The following is a 15756-nucleotide window of genomic DNA, read 5'->3' on the forward strand; positions in this document are numbered from 1 at the left end:
TTCCACTGTTTTCCAGCTTGTAATAGCTCATTGAGTGGATATAGCACAGTTGCCAGGTTTGGAAGAAACTTATTATAATAATTCACAAACCCCAGGAAGGATCTAAGCTGTGAAACATTTTGTGGTTGTGGTGCCATCAATACAGCCTGAATCTTGTCCTGACATTTGTGCAAACCTTGGGCATCTATGGTGTGCGCAATACCTGACACTGGGCTTCAGGAACTCACATTTTCCTCGCCTGGCTCTTAGTCCATACTCTTCTAACCTTTTCAGAACCTTTTTGAGGTTTTCTAAATGCTCTTCATCTGTCGCTCCAGTGACAATAATGTCGTCTAAATAGCACTGGACGCCTGGCAGTGACTGAAGGATCTGATCCATTGCTCTTTGCCAAATAGCTGGGGCAGAGGCTACCCCAAACACCAGCCTGTTGTAACGATAAAGACCCTTTATTGTATTAATGGTCAGGAACACTTTAGAGTCTTCCTCTACTTCCATCTGGAGGTATGCATCTGCTAAATCTAACTTTGAAAACGCTGACCACCCGACAAACTGGCAAAAATGTCCTCAATTCTCGGCAGAGGATACTGTTCAGCTTGTAGCACAGGATTAATGGAGACCTTAAAGTCCCCGCAGAGCCTGACTGTACCATTTCTCTTTATTATTGGGACAACTGGGGTTGCCCAAGGACTCCAGTCTACTTTAGAAAGTATGCCGTTTGACTCCAACCTATCCAATTCCTTTTCAACCAGGGGTCGGATGGCATAGGGTACTGGACGTGCCTTGTGGAACCGTGAGGTCGCACCACTCTTAAGTACAATTTTAGCTCTAATGTGCTGAAGAGTCCCAATGCCACTCTTAAATACCGGGCTTTTCTTAATATCAGCTCTAGGTTCTTTTCTGTAGTCTGTTGCACAACAGGCAAAACACGGAGGCTTTTAATCTCTCTCCAGTCAACTCCCAACTTTCTTAACCACTCACGGCCCCATAATGGTGCACCTCCATTTTGTATTATGTGTAAATCAAGTACCTCTTTTCTTCCATTATACTCTACTGTCACATGCAGCACTCCAATAGGCATAACCTTTTCACCTGTGTATGTTCTGAGAAGAACAGAAGAGGGTTCAGCTTCTCCTTCTTGAAATACACCTTGTAATCTTTCAGTGACATAACTGAAACAGCTGAGCCAGTGTCCAATTCCATTTTTACCACCTGGCCATCTATCTTGGGGGTGAGCCAGATTGCCTGCTTGTCTTTTCCACTAAGGCTAAATAATTCCAGACTTGCTAATGCATCTTCACTATCAATGTCAGAGACTTCTGCAACATTATGCACATTTTTCTTGTCGCTGTGATGCATTTTGTGTTCCGCACTAAACTTTGCCTTTCCACTACGACAAACTCTTTGAATATGGCCCGTTTGTGGCACTGTCTGCACTCTTCATTTTAAATCGGCACTGTGAGGGAAGATGGGAGTCGCGTCCACAGCGATAACAGGGCCGTTTATGTACTTTGTTTATCTTGGCTGCCGCCATTTTATTTACGCTGCTCGTATTCACTCCTCTTTGTAGTTCAAGTGCATCTTTAGCTGCAGTTTCCATTGAAATAGCAATTTCTACTGCTCGTTTAAATGTCAAATCTGCCTCAGTTAACAGCCTCTTCTGGATTCCCTCTTGAAGGATTCCACAAACCAAACGATCACGCAATGCATCGTTTAGCCCGTCACCAAACTGACAATATTCTGATAACTTTTTCAGTTCTGCCACATAAGCCGCAATTGTCTCTCCCTCGTTCTGATTACGCTTATGGAATCTGAAACGTTCGCGATCAGTAATGGCTTTGGTGACAAATGATCCCGCATTACACGGACTAAGTCGTTAAAACTTTTCTCGCGGGTTTGTCTGGGGCAGTTAAACTACGGAGGAGGCCGTAAGCTTTCCCTGCAAAGTATTGTTTTTAATGAAGCTTTAAAAGCAGTAAAATTCGAAAGTATTGTAGCGTCCCAGCCAAGTTCAAGCCTTTTTTGTTTTAAGCGACTGTTACGTCCGATTAAGGGAGGGCAGAGTACAGCACGGAAGACTGATAATGAGGTATTGATTGATGCGGTATGGGGGTGTGAGCCCCTGGGGTGTTGAGGGTGCTAGAAAGTTGTGTTTGGGGTTACGAACTCGGCGACTGTTCAAGTGGAACTTTTGTGACACTTTATTACGTCAGTCACTACAGTATCAAAACAAAAGATAGTAAAGATCGCATTAGCGCAAACAAAAGGTAATTAATCATCAGAACCAGGTGTAATTGAAAAAATAGCATGATGTCAGAAATAAAAGGCAAAGAGAACAAAACAAAGTCTTTTCGCCTTCCCATCATTCAATGCACAAAACGTAGATTTAAACAATTATGGACCATACGCTATGAGATTCTGTGGTCCCGCAACAGTTAAAGCAACGATTCCAAAGAAGAAAAAAAAGCTTAAAATTGTATATCCGATTAAACAAACACAGGGGTTGGCAAGCAAAGCCTCTAGTATTAATAAAATATAATAATAATGTGTGCATGTGCTCCCTTATAATTCATATCATTCTCAGCAAACTTATCAGTGAAGAGTGTGTTTACAGAAACAGCGGATTTGAAAGAATGTTTTTTAAGTTTGCAAAGAGAAAGTCAAGAAAAAAGCATTCTTAAATTCTAGAGATTTGTATTTTTGCAATTGTAATGGTCTTTTATATATAAATACTTTTTAAAAATGGTATTCTTGTTAAAAAAGCAACCATCAAGCACACATTTATTAAGGTTATAAAATGTCATATTTAGGTAATACTTGTGTACACATTTTACAAATAAAATATACCCAGTACTAAAATACTAAGTGTAATTTAAATTAACTTACTGAATATCTGTAGTGAACTGCTAGTTTTCCTTAACAAATGTGAATGTGAATATATGTATCAGTTCATAAGGTCATATGATTGGGAATGGTCAGCAAAAATACTAGAGCCAGCCCTTGGTGAATCTATTGGCTATAATACATTTGTGTTATGGTCAATAGCTTTATTATTTAAATTCTTTCATATCTTACAGAATTCCATATTGCTTTTACTATATTTTGACATTTTGTTGCCATTTCTGGAACATAGTTTAGCTCAGGTACTGGAAGTGCATGACACATAACAGTAGTCACATGATGGTATAAAGGTCAGTGTCATGTACTCCCTGGTATCTGAGATTGTGAATATTATACACAAAAAACTCTCTTTGTTGTTGCGTGTCTTTTTGTGAAAGTCTGTTTGGTAGTATTCTGATTTAGTGGTTAGCATTTTAAACCTTAGACTAAAGTAGGATTGTTATTCTGGCCTGGGCCCTTAGCATTGTTTAATGTGTATATACCCTGGTAGCAATTATTTATAACATTATCCATCCTCCTTGGATTGGTAGAATTCAGATCACTTGGCAACACAAAAAAGAGCAGGTTTAAAACCATGAAGACATTTAAAGGTGACATACAAATAGAAGTTAAGACATTCCTTGAGAATCCTGCCAGGATTTCCATCCAATTTGAGTGAGCGTCATTAATAGTATAATGTAAAAACATCTTTAGATTTTCAGAGTATTTACACAAATGACAAGTTAACTTTGGATCACAAACACAAATTTTACTTTTGGGACACTTTTAGAAATGGTAAAATTATTGAATTCCAACTTTCCCCTGGAGAATGTTATTTGTCATTTAGCACTTTTAGAGTGAAAAGTTTCCATTGCTGCATATGTTTTCAATTCAGAAGTCTATGTATCAATGTAATTCAGCTAGTTTTACCATTAATATTACATTCTATGCCACTAGCTTCGAAAAATTGCTACGTGGTCACTGAACTGAGCCAGGCAGTGTCCTGTCATTAATGATGCCACTGATTCTTTTATCCAAAGTCAAAATATTTACATACTACCCTCGGTAAAGTTCTTGGGTACTACAGGGTGCTGGGGAAAATATGTTAGTTTTATTTCTTATCCTTCAAATAGATGCAATTAATCAATTTATTTATTGCCATTTGTTTGATTCAAAAAAATGTCACCAGAGATGTTTCTTTGCCTTGATGTTTAATTGCTACTTTCACGTTGCAGATATTGTAAACACCTAAATTTTGTTTCTGCCATATCATTGTTGATTAGAAACTGTTTGATATATTTATTATGTGTTAGAATGAAAGTTGATTCTTCAATTTGATTAAAATTATATGAATCAATTCTTACTTAATATTGCTTATTTAAATAAGCTCCACATGTTGCACACATTTATAAAAAGAAACTGCATATTTAGGATTGGTGAGAAAACAATCTAAACAGATTTTTAAATCAAATTAATAAATGAGTAAATAAGCTATTCTAGCAAAACAGCAAAAATAAATGAGTAAATAAGCTATTTCCAAAAATAATTTAGTTTGAAAAATTGTGGATTTGTGTACCTTACACAGGACTGGCATCCTACCTTAAGTTCCTGCCTTTCTGTTGATACAGGTTCTGCCTTCTTTATGAACAAATAATGAAAATAGCCATTCAGAAGGTGTTTTCTTTCTGATTTTGTTTTACATGTTTATACATATAATTATATATGTGTATATAATTATATATGGAAACAGCTTGAAGTCTAAAGAGTTTGAAACCTCAGCTAGTGTTTCATTGACTTTTCCTTGTCTCTGATAAATTTGACTGTGTCACATTAATCAAAAAAGTAAGACATTTTTCTTTATATTATTCATTACACCGTTGCATTAAAGTATTCCATCTAATGATCTGACAACTTTATTTTTTTATGAAACAGACAATGGAATGAAGATTTGCTACAAGAAGCTGTTTATCATTTGGCACAGGAAATGACCTTGTCACCGTCAGCTCCAGGGGGAATGGTGCAGTATCGCCAAACACTAACACTTAGCCTTTTCTATAAGTTTTATTTGACTGTTTTACAAAATCTGGCCAATGATCTTATGGATAAGGTATGTATTCACAGTTCCAAAATATATTCATTATACTGCAGTCATTGTTCTTTTAAAGTTACAGATTTTTGTAGATGATATATTTCTAAAGCTTATGATGAATTGATTGATAGAACAGCAATTAATATTTTAATTTGTGAGTGGTGTAATTATTCTTGCATTTTGCCTCATAGTTTGTACTATTGTATTTATTATGTGGCAATGATAGATTGGCCATCTAGCTCTGCGAAGTGGATTACTTGTGTTCTGTTTTATGTGTTGTATTTATTATTATTTTTATTGAATTTATTAAAAGCAAGTAACATTCCATATAAACATGTCAAACTTAACAAAACTAAATTCAATTCAACCTCCACCCAAGAGAAAAAGAGGAAGGCCAGCAGCCAGAGTTTAAGTGTAGAAAAGAGGAAGAAGAATCTTTTTCCCCAATATAAAAGCTTATTCTAAAATGTTATTGATTAGATCCTGCCAGGTTTTAAAGAGTTTTGAACAGATCCCCTAAGTGAGAATTAGATTTATTTCAATTTCAAGTAGTATATAACATCAGTTACCCACTGACTTGAAAGAGATGGGCTAGGATTCTTCCAGTTGAGCAAGATAAGTCTACATGCCAATAGTGTAGTAAAGGTAATTACAGTTTGTTTGTCCTTCTCCACTTTAAGCCCATCTGGGAGTACACCAAATACAGCTGTTAATGGATTAGGAGTGATTGTGACACCAAGGCTTTGGTCCAGAATGATGTTAATTTGGTGCACATCCAAAACATGTCCCCCAATAAAGCTGAAGCTCAATTGCAACGTTTGCATAATGGATCTTGCCCTGGAAAAATTTTGGACAATTTTAAACGTAGAGGTAGAAGGGCTCTGTAAAAGATTTTAAGTTGAATATAGAGCTCGAGTGAATTCTGTACAAGGCTGGCAGCCTTCCACTCCTTTTCTGAAATGATGAGTAAGAGATCATTTTCCCACTGTACTCTGGGATCTTTGAAAGAAAGGGACTTTAAAATGTTTTTATATATTTTAGAAAGATGCTGCCTTTATTTATTTATTTATTTGACACCCATTGCACATCCAATCTACCTGGAAGGGAGTCTTTCTCTGAATTGCCTTTCCCAAGATTTCTTTAAACTTTTTTCCCTACAAGAGTTGTTTTGAGTTTTTCCTTGTCGTTTTAGAGGGGCAGTGAAAAATTTGATTACACTTACAGTATCTTGTTTAAAATCGTCCAGTTTATGAGTGTTGTAATCTGCTTCTAGTATCACTAGGCCATATGTTTTGGGAATGTACCAAAGTAACAATATTTTGGAAAAAAATCTTGAGATACTTATCAAACAGCCTAACCACTTCTAACCAATTAACAAGTATACTTGGTGTACTCCCAGAGGGCCCTAAAATAGATAAGAACAAATTAATTGGAATAGCCTATACCACACCACTAGCACACAGACTTATCTTGGATTGGAAAAAATCAAAATTCTTGCTTAAAGGATCCTTCTCTCAGTTGGTTGAATTCTTGTTTTGTTGTGTAACAAGAAAGAGTCCAAGACATCATAAAGGTTTGGGACAGCCACCTGTATGTTGTTTTTCCTGGCTGCCAAACTGAAATAAGTAGCACGATGTGCATAGAACAGAGTCCAAAAGAGAACTGATCACAATAGACAAAGATGGCGGCTTTAAATGCCTGTATAGGAAGTGACATCATCAAAAGGGCTGGAATCAGAAGTGATGTCGTCTGGACCGGAAGTGACATCAGTAAAGGGCCTGGTGCCGGAAGTGATATCAGCAAAGGGCCCAGTGCCGAAAGTGATGTCAGCAAAGGGGCTGGCTCTGGAACTGATGTCTTCTAAGGCGTTGGAACCTTGCAGGATTTCCTGGGAAAGGTCTGTAGAGAACTGAGAAAGACAGTCAGCGCGCTCTGCCGCCCCCTGGTTGGATGTTTTATTATAATTACTCAAACCCTTTAGCTGTCTCGTACTCGCACGTGTATGACAAGAACCCCCGCCACCCCCAGCCCAGACCCATTGGGTTGGGCATCCTACATCGAGAGGTCATGGGGATGAGAGAGGGCATCAGCACTGGCATGATGAATTAGCAAAAACTTGTAAGGTTGGAGGTCAAGAAACCACCTAGTGACCCGTGGATTCAACTCTTTCTGAAGGGCCATCCACTGTAAGGGAGCATGATCCATCACCAGAGTGAACTCCCAGCCCAAGAGGTAGTACCTCAACTGCATAATCTCCCATTTAATCGCAAGGGTTTCTCTTTCCACCTCTGCATACCTGGTCTCCCGATCCAACAGTTTCCGGCTCAGGTACATGACAGGGTGTTCAATACCATCAACTCTTTGGCTCAGCACGCCCCCCAGGCCTGTGCCCGAAGCGTCCGCCTGAAGAATAAAAGGGAGAGAAAAATTAGGAGCTTTTAATATTGGTGCTAAAGTAAGAGCCTGTTTTAAGTCACAGAATGCAGTGTACGTCTTGTCAGTCCATACCTCATGATTAGGAGCACTCAGATCAGTCAAGGGCACCGCTCTCGCTGAAAACCGGCAACAAACCGGCAGTAGTACCCGGCCAATCCGAGAAATGCTTGGACTTGCCGCTTTGTTCGTGGATGGGATCATTAATGCCATCTATTTTTGAACGCTGTGGTTTCATGGTACCCCGAACAACCAGGTAGCCAAAATATTTAGCCTCGTTCAGTCCAAAGAAACATTTCTTTGGATTGATACGAAGCCCAGCTTCTCCCAATGCCCGAAATACCACTGTGACCTGCTGTATGTGTTCCTTCCACGTGCTGGAATAGATGACAACGTCATCCAGATAGGCAGCACTATATGCATTATGGGGGTGGAGCACTTTGTCCACCAGAAGCTGGAAAGTCGCAGGAGCCCTGTGTGACTCGAATGGAAGGACCCGATACTGCCAGTATGCTAAACGCTGTCTTGACCTTCGCGGAGTCCGTTAAAGGAATCTGCCAGTACCCTTTTGTCATGTCAAGTGTGGTTAAAAAATTTTGCTTGGCCAAGCCTTTCAAGGAGGTTGTCTACGCGAGGCATGGGGTAAGCATCAAATAGGTAGATCTGGTTAAGCTGACGGAAGTAATTGCAAAACCTTCAGCTGCCGTCAGGCTTATTAACCAATACGATTGGACTGGACCAGTGACTATAACTTTCCTCTGTCACTCCTAGCTCCAGCATTCGCTTGAATTCCAGTTCCACTTCTGCTTTCTTTGCCTCAGGAAGTCTGTAGTTAATTCCTCACCAAAATTAAGGGTGTCTGTGTGGACAAAGAATAAGCAGGGCAGAGCAGAGGAGGGTTCAGGTTCCCTTTCCTTCCACGGCTTCAGCAAGTTCACATGATAAGTCCGCTCGCTTGGCCTACGATTGGGTTGTTTCACCAAATAGTCGACTAATCCTTCCCTCTTCTTAATTTCATAAGAGCCTTGCCAATGGGCGAGTAATTTAGAATGGGAGGTGGGAACTAACACCATGACACGATCCCCCAGGTGGAATTCTCAGAGTGTGGTGCCATGATCATAATAGCTGGCCTGTGCTAATTGTGCCTCTTCCACATGACTTTTTAAAATAGGTTGGATTTTTCCAAATCTATCGCATAATTGCGCAATATATTCCAAAATATTTGTAGAGGGAAGAGCCTCTTCTTCCCAGCCTTCTTTCAAAATATCCAGTATACCTTGGGATTGTCGCCCCTATAATAATTCAAAAGGTGAGAACCCCGTAGAGGCTTGTGGGACTTCCCGATAGGCAAAGAGAACGAGGAGGAGGAGTTGATCCCAATTCCACCCCTCCCCACTGACCACCTTGCCTAGCATCTGCTTGACAGTCTGATTAAACCTCTGTACTAGACCGTCAGTTTGAGGATGATACACAGTGGTCTTTAAGTGCTTTATTTTCAGTAACCTGGCCATTTCCCTGAATGTCTCCGAGGTAAAAGGCATTCCTTGATCCGTTAGGACTTCTTTAGGGATGCTGACTCGTGTGAAGACCCGGGTATCGGGTCGCATAATGCATGAGGACTAATATGTATTTATGTCCTCGGGCTGAGGGCTCTAAGGGTCCTAAAATATCGACCCCGATTCTTTCAAAGAGGACATCAACTAAGGGAAGGGGAACGAGAAGAGCATGGTCCCTTCTAGGAATTTGCCATAATTGACATTCTCGACAAGAAATACAAAAACAGCGAAACTCCTCGTTAATTCCCGGCCAATAAAATTGGAGCTTGATCCGCTCTAAATTTTTTTTCGGAGCCCAAATGGCCTCCAAGGAGGTGGGCTTGTGCTAATTCACAAACCTGCCGCTGGGAGGCTCATGGGATTAACAACAGTTGCCGGACCTTCCTCCCATGTACCGCAACCCAATATATTAGATCATTTTTTATTACAAAGTGAGGTCCCTGTGGTATGGGCTGATGTGTGCGTTCGCCATTGACAAAGACCACTGCAATCTTTGCATATTTTATGGAGTCATCATTCCACTGCTCCCTTTTGAAAGAAGCTGGCGTTTTTCTAAACTGAAAGTGAAGAGATGGTCAGGCCTGACCTCAAGGGGCAGGTGGATTCCTCCCGACTCGTCAAGGCACGGGTGGATGACGTATTCGCCTGCGACGGTCCAGGAGTCTCCCCGTCCTCCTCATGGGCTTCTGTATCTCTCTCTGCCAGCTTTGTACACGGCATAGAGACAGTTTGAGATGAGATATCCCCATGTATAACGAGGCCTCTATCGGGACTACTATTGGGAATAGTCAATAGTTTACCGCATTTGTTATCAGATCAGTCCCGCCCCAGAATGACTGGAAAAGGAGGATTAGGGTGGAGCGCAATTGGAAATTTTTTTACTGATCCTCCCTAACATACGGATTTCTCTGTGTACGCAATTTATACTGGTCTTTTGTTAATTATTTGTTGCAGTAAGATATATCGGCAATCAACAATTGAAATGTTGCTGCAGGAATCAAACAGGGCTTCTAGTTTATTACCAATAATGACTACAGGTCCCGTATTTGATAATGTCAGGGGGTTGGCCAGAGCACACAAACCATCTCCCGCTTACCATCTACAGTACATCCCACCTCATTCCTGGGTAGGTTGCACACATGCCCGGGAACTCAGAAACAGGCTCCGATTTATGTGGAACAGACTTATTTTGTGGGACATAATCTCTAGGAAATCCACTAGAGGACTGTTCTGCTCTCCCAGATTTCAAGGCTGGCATGGGTGGTTTTTTAAGATGTATAATCTCTTCCACAGAATGAAATCTCCCCAATCTGGCTGGGCAAAAGTTTTTGGGAAGGCCCTGAAGAAAAATAAAGCAAGTGACCTGCTGCACTATTTGACAGGTGGTCAATTCAAATGGCTTTAGCCGTAAGGCCACCTACTTCCAGAGGGTTATAGTCTGCTCATGGATCGATCTTTCTGGATCAAACTCCCATTTCTTTATTCTTCTTGCCTGCTGGACTGGAGATAGCCCATATTTCATTGGGACCTTAGTCCCAATGGGCGGCTCAGCTCTCTCCTCCGAGAGAGCATAATAAGCCATTTTTGTTTTATCCCCAAAGACCAGCCTACGTCCCTTTCACAATCTCCACTTGGTAAGTTACCAGCCCGGGTTTGTATTTTGGGAGGGCAGCCTGCATTGAGTCCTTCCTGACCCCAGAATGCACCCCATTCCCCCCCCCCACCCGCACGTATGTGACAGTTGTTTTTTTTTGTCTTCTTTTTCTTACAATGGTGTTTTTTCTAGATTGATTTTGAAGTAATTTGTTGTATATATCCAGCTTATTCCATCTGCCTGGTTGTATACCATGTGTGATGTATGGCCGGCTGTTCATCTCGGCCAATACCCCCACGCCCCCAGGTGGAGCCCTCTATGGGGTATGGAGGTGCCCCGAAAACCAGCAGGGCATTATGGACATTGGAGTCTTTATTCACAGCCCTGCTGGATACCATGGGGGCCGCCAGGAGTCGCTGTAGGGAGGCCCAGAGACTGTTTGCCTTACGCCCAGGAAGTATGTCATAGTCACTTGGACAAAGGGAACGATGTGCTTCCTGGGTGAAAAAAAAGAAGGATTTTTATCTGACCCGGAAGTGTTCCAGGTCGCATAGACAGAGAGGGTGAAACGCTTCCGGGTCTAGGAGTATAAAGGACTGTGGGAGATCCCAGATGGATGAGCTGAGTTGGGAGGCAGGGTGGCTAAGCGTCTGGTGGTGGAGGATTGGTTTATTGATTATTGTGTATTTGTTTGAGTATTGTGGAGAGGAGGGTGCTTTGTGCACATTATTATTATAATAAATAATAATTGGACTTTTTTATCTGGTGTCTGACAAGTGGTCTGAGGGTACAAGGGTGCGAGCAAGCCCTAATCTGTCACACATGTTATAAAATAAAAAGAAGAGGCTCAGACCACCCCTACTACACTGTATGACAACACAACACGGGCGGCACGGTGGCGCAGTGGTAGCGCTGCTGCCTCGCAGTTAGGAGATCCGGGTTCGCTTCCCGGGTCCTCCCTGCGTGGAGTTTGCATGTTCTCCCCGTGTCTGCGTGGGTTTCCTCCGGGCGCTCCGGTTTCCTCCCACGATCCAAAGACATGCAGGTTAGGTGGATTGGCGATTCTAAATTGGCCCTAGTGTGTGCTTGGTGTGTGGGTGTGTTTGTGTGTGTCCTGCGGTGGGTTGGCACCCTGCCCAGGATTGGTTCCTGCCTTGTGCCCTGTGTTGGCTGGGATTGGCTCCAGCAGACCCCCGTGACCCTGTATTCGGATTCAGCGGGTTGGAAAATGGATGGACAACACAACACACAACATCTTTGCTGCTATACCCTTTTCAAAGGCCACACGACTGCAGCACAAGAAAATACCACCCAGCTGATTTTGAAGAGTTTGTGTTCCATTACAAGCAGTTTCATCAACCTGAACATGACATCAGTACTCAGTCAGAAGCAACATGAGCTGGCATTCCATCACTGAAATGAGCAGCTTCAGCGCCAGCAACATGGGGCCCTATAAAAAGGACAAACTTGCCGCAGTCATATGATTACCATTCTAGTGTGGCCAAGCTTTGTCTTAAAGATCAATAAAATGAGCAAAAAACCATTGGGTTAGTGCTGGCAATAACCATGTAGTACTACAATGTTGTGTACTTTTTGCTATCATAATTATGTATTACTTTGTACTTTTCACTTTCTATAATCAGTCCTGTTATTATTTAATACTAAATATTTTTTGTTTTGTATTTGGGATCCTCAACATTATTTTAAGTTGAGGGGATACTATCAGAACATTCCCTGATTCACACAGCATAATAGCACACAAACACAGGAAGTAAATTAATGTTTAAAGGTTATAAAAAGAAAAAATAACTTTCCAAAACTACTTATTTGAATATGGGGGAAAGGAAAATTGCTTAGGTTGGCAGCAGTACTAACTGCAATATCAGCCCATGATAAAGACCTCTAACTTAAAAAATAAAAGTAAAAAAATAAGCAATCAAACAACACAATTACCCTAGGATGAAGATCAATTTACTTTGTTGAAAAGCAAAACAAAATGTATGAAGCACAGAGGAACTAGTTTGAGTATACTTGTTCATTGATTTGTTAATTCATTCTAAACTTGCGTATTCAAATATTGAGTCATTGTACCACAAAGTAATGTTAAATTGTATAAATGAGGTTGAAAATTAAATCAAAGTGTTAATTAAGTAAGATATGTGTTCACAAAACATTCAATTTCAGTATTTTTAAGTGTTACAATATATTGTTTAAGATCACTTCAAATCAAACTCAAGAATGCATTTTATTTCAAATAGTACTAATTTTGCATTTGTGAATGACATCATTTTCCAAGTTTATATAAATTTCAATATTTTTCTTCTTATTATTGAAAAAGTGTTTTGCAAAATAATAGGCTTACACCAATGTATATCTTACTTTAATGATTAAATTTGGATTTTATTCTACTTTTTAGAATATAGCATCTTCATTGATACTACCAGCATATGCCAGTGCAACAGATGCATTTCACAAAGATCCAATATCAAGTGTTCAGCTTTTTCAGGTAATTTATGATATTGATGTGTAAATACAATTTTACTAAAATTTCACAACCTTGTTGCTTTTTCAAAGTTAAGACTCTTGGCTTTGGTGGGGTGGTATGGGGGGTGGGAGGGGTTATATTGTTGAATATCTGCCTGTTTAATAACTGAAAATTTGCTTTGCCAAATGTTTTTGTTAATATGTTCTTTATTGAATATAACCATGCCTCTCTGACAATGTGTGAGTACTGTGATGCTCACAAACCTAACCTTGCCTTCTGTTTAACCTAGCAGTACTTTTGTACCTGGCCACATAGCAAGTATAATGGATGTCTGTTAAATCAAAAACCACAAAACAACTGAGACTGTCATGTATGGGTGGAATATTGTAATCTGTCTCCAAAGTAATGAAGTGCATGGGGAAATCCCCAGACCTCTCACTCTGCTCCACCTGTTGAGTGACTTCCAGAAATTTAACTAAACCTTTCTTCAAATTGTTCTTGAAAATAAGTAATGTCAATATCAAATAGCTGTACAGGACCTTGAGGATATAAGGCTAACATTCTGTGGCAAAGCTACAAATAAAGCAAAGATAAAAAAGAAATGTATTACATAGTTGATTGCATTCATCTTATTTAACCCATGGGTTTCTTAAAAAATAATTTTATCTGAGTAATACAATGATGAATTTTTTAAAGGCTGTTTGTTAGTGGGGACACATCTCATGAGAATCCACCAAAAAAACACAGGGAATAAGAGGGGAACATAAATGCACACATAGAAACAAACTATTACATATAAATAATGAAATTATAGGAAAAATACTTGGACAAAAAATTAAAAATAAATAACATTAACAGAAACAAATTCAATGAACAAAAAAGACAGAAAAAAACATTAAACCTAAGGAACCCTGGCTTAAACATAACTCTCCAAGATTGTGTTTATATTCTCAAAAGTTTAGTGTGTGATAGTTAAAGATTTCAAGAATGTGAATTTGTGATTGTGTTACAGGCTAAGACTTTGGTTTATGTTCTGGTTTTGACTTAAGATCTGCTTGATTAAGTGCTTTTGACCTGGGCATATTTTTGGAGGACATTTCATTTTCTGACCAATTATTCTTTGTCCTTGTTGTCAGTTTCCTCCTCTTGGAAGTACATATGGTTAACAACTCATAGCTTCCCACATCTCTATTTGGTTTGTTGTCTTAGCATTTTGGTTCTGTGGGAATTCTTCTAGCTTTGGTAGTTACTATAAATTCTTGTTTTCATTTTGTTTATGGTGTAATCCACTGGATTTTGTTTTGATAGAAATGCTTTGGTACTTCAGAAAACTGCGGCGTGTTTACCAAAAGCATTGTAACACTCCAGTTCGAAGTGGCCATACACAGGAAGTGATGTCAGAGATGGTGAGGTTGTCAATCATCCGGTCTGTAGAGGGAAGAAGAGAAGAGGTGTTAGAATACAGCGACCTGGACATTGACACAAATAGATGAACACACACAACCTGTGTCCATAGTAGAAATGAAATCCTGCAGTACTTCTTTATATTCCTTGCTTTGTATCCTAGTAAATACAAGTTATTGTCAATTTGCTAACAACTTAATTTCAGAAATCCCAGAGTACAGTGGGAAAAGGATATCTAACTCAACATTTCAGAAAAGGAGTGGAAGGTAGCCATGTACACAATTCTGTCTAGTTCTATATGCACAAAGCATACAATTATTCAACTTAAAATCTTTAATTGAGCACATCTATCTCGTTCAAAATTGTCCAAAATGTTTCCAGCCTCATTGAGCCATATTTTTTGGGCTTACAGCAAATGAAAATCATTCTGGACCAAAATGCCTATCAAGACAGCATTGGTGTCACAATGTATTACAATTTGTATGAATGTTAATAAAGTCAATTAAAAAAAAGAATACAGTGATTGGTAAGGATTTACCACTGCCAGAACCTTGAAACTGTCCCCAAGACACACATATACAAACAATTGACAATACATTACTGTTTTTCTTACTGTTTGAACGTCTACCACGAGCCTTAGTAAACAATAACACTTTTTTGTCATGTAAGTGAACAAGATAATTTTTTTAGAAAAGTGGGTTTTTGTTTTTGCATGCCTGTTTTTTGCATTTGTCTTAAAAACAATATGTGTGCTTTAATTTTTCATTATAGTATTGTTTTTTCATTCCACTGAAGGACCAATAATGTCACCCTATCTTCTTCTTTCGGCTGCCCCCGTTAGGGATCGCCACAGCAGATCATCTTCTTCCATATCTTTTTGTCCTCTGCATCTTGTTCTGTTACACCCTTCACCTGCATGTCCTCTCTCACCATATCCATAAACCTTTGCTTAGGCCTTCCTCTTTTCTTCTTCCCTGGCAGCTCCTTCTCCCAATAAACCCAGCATATATCCTCTGCACATGTCCAAACCAATGCAATCTCACCTCTCTGACTTTGTCTCCCAACCGTCCAACTTGAGCTTACCCTCTAATGTACTAATTTCTAATCCTGTTCATCCTTGTCATGCCCAATGCAAATCTTACCATCTTTAACTCTGCCCCCTCCAGCTCTGTCTCCTTCTTTCTGGTCAGTGCCACCGTCTCCAACCCATATCACATAGCTGGTTTCACTACAGTCCTGTAGACCTTCCCTTTCATTCTTGCTGATACCTGTCTGTCACAAATCACGCCTGACACTCTTCTCCACCCATTCCACCCTG

At 39.9% G+C, this 15756-nt stretch overlaps 1 protein-coding gene across 1 annotated transcript in view; it reads left to right on the forward strand.

Moving 5' to 3' along the window:
• The window catches only part of xdh (xanthine dehydrogenase), a 254547-nt gene that overhangs the window by 91029 nt on the left and 147762 nt on the right, over nt 1–15756 (forward strand). Inside the window, exons 15-16 of the mRNA XM_039748282.1 lie at nt 4810–4984; nt 12966–13055. Coding sequence (XP_039604216.1) covers nt 4810–4984; nt 12966–13055 — 265 coding nt within the window. The remainder of the gene's footprint in view (nt 1–4809; nt 4985–12965; nt 13056–15756) is intronic.

Source organism: Polypterus senegalus, chromosome 3, assembly GCF_016835505.1.
Source record: "Polypterus senegalus isolate Bchr_013 chromosome 3, ASM1683550v1, whole genome shotgun sequence".
Lineage (NCBI taxonomy): Eukaryota > Metazoa > Chordata > Cladistia > Polypteriformes > Polypteridae > Polypterus > Polypterus senegalus.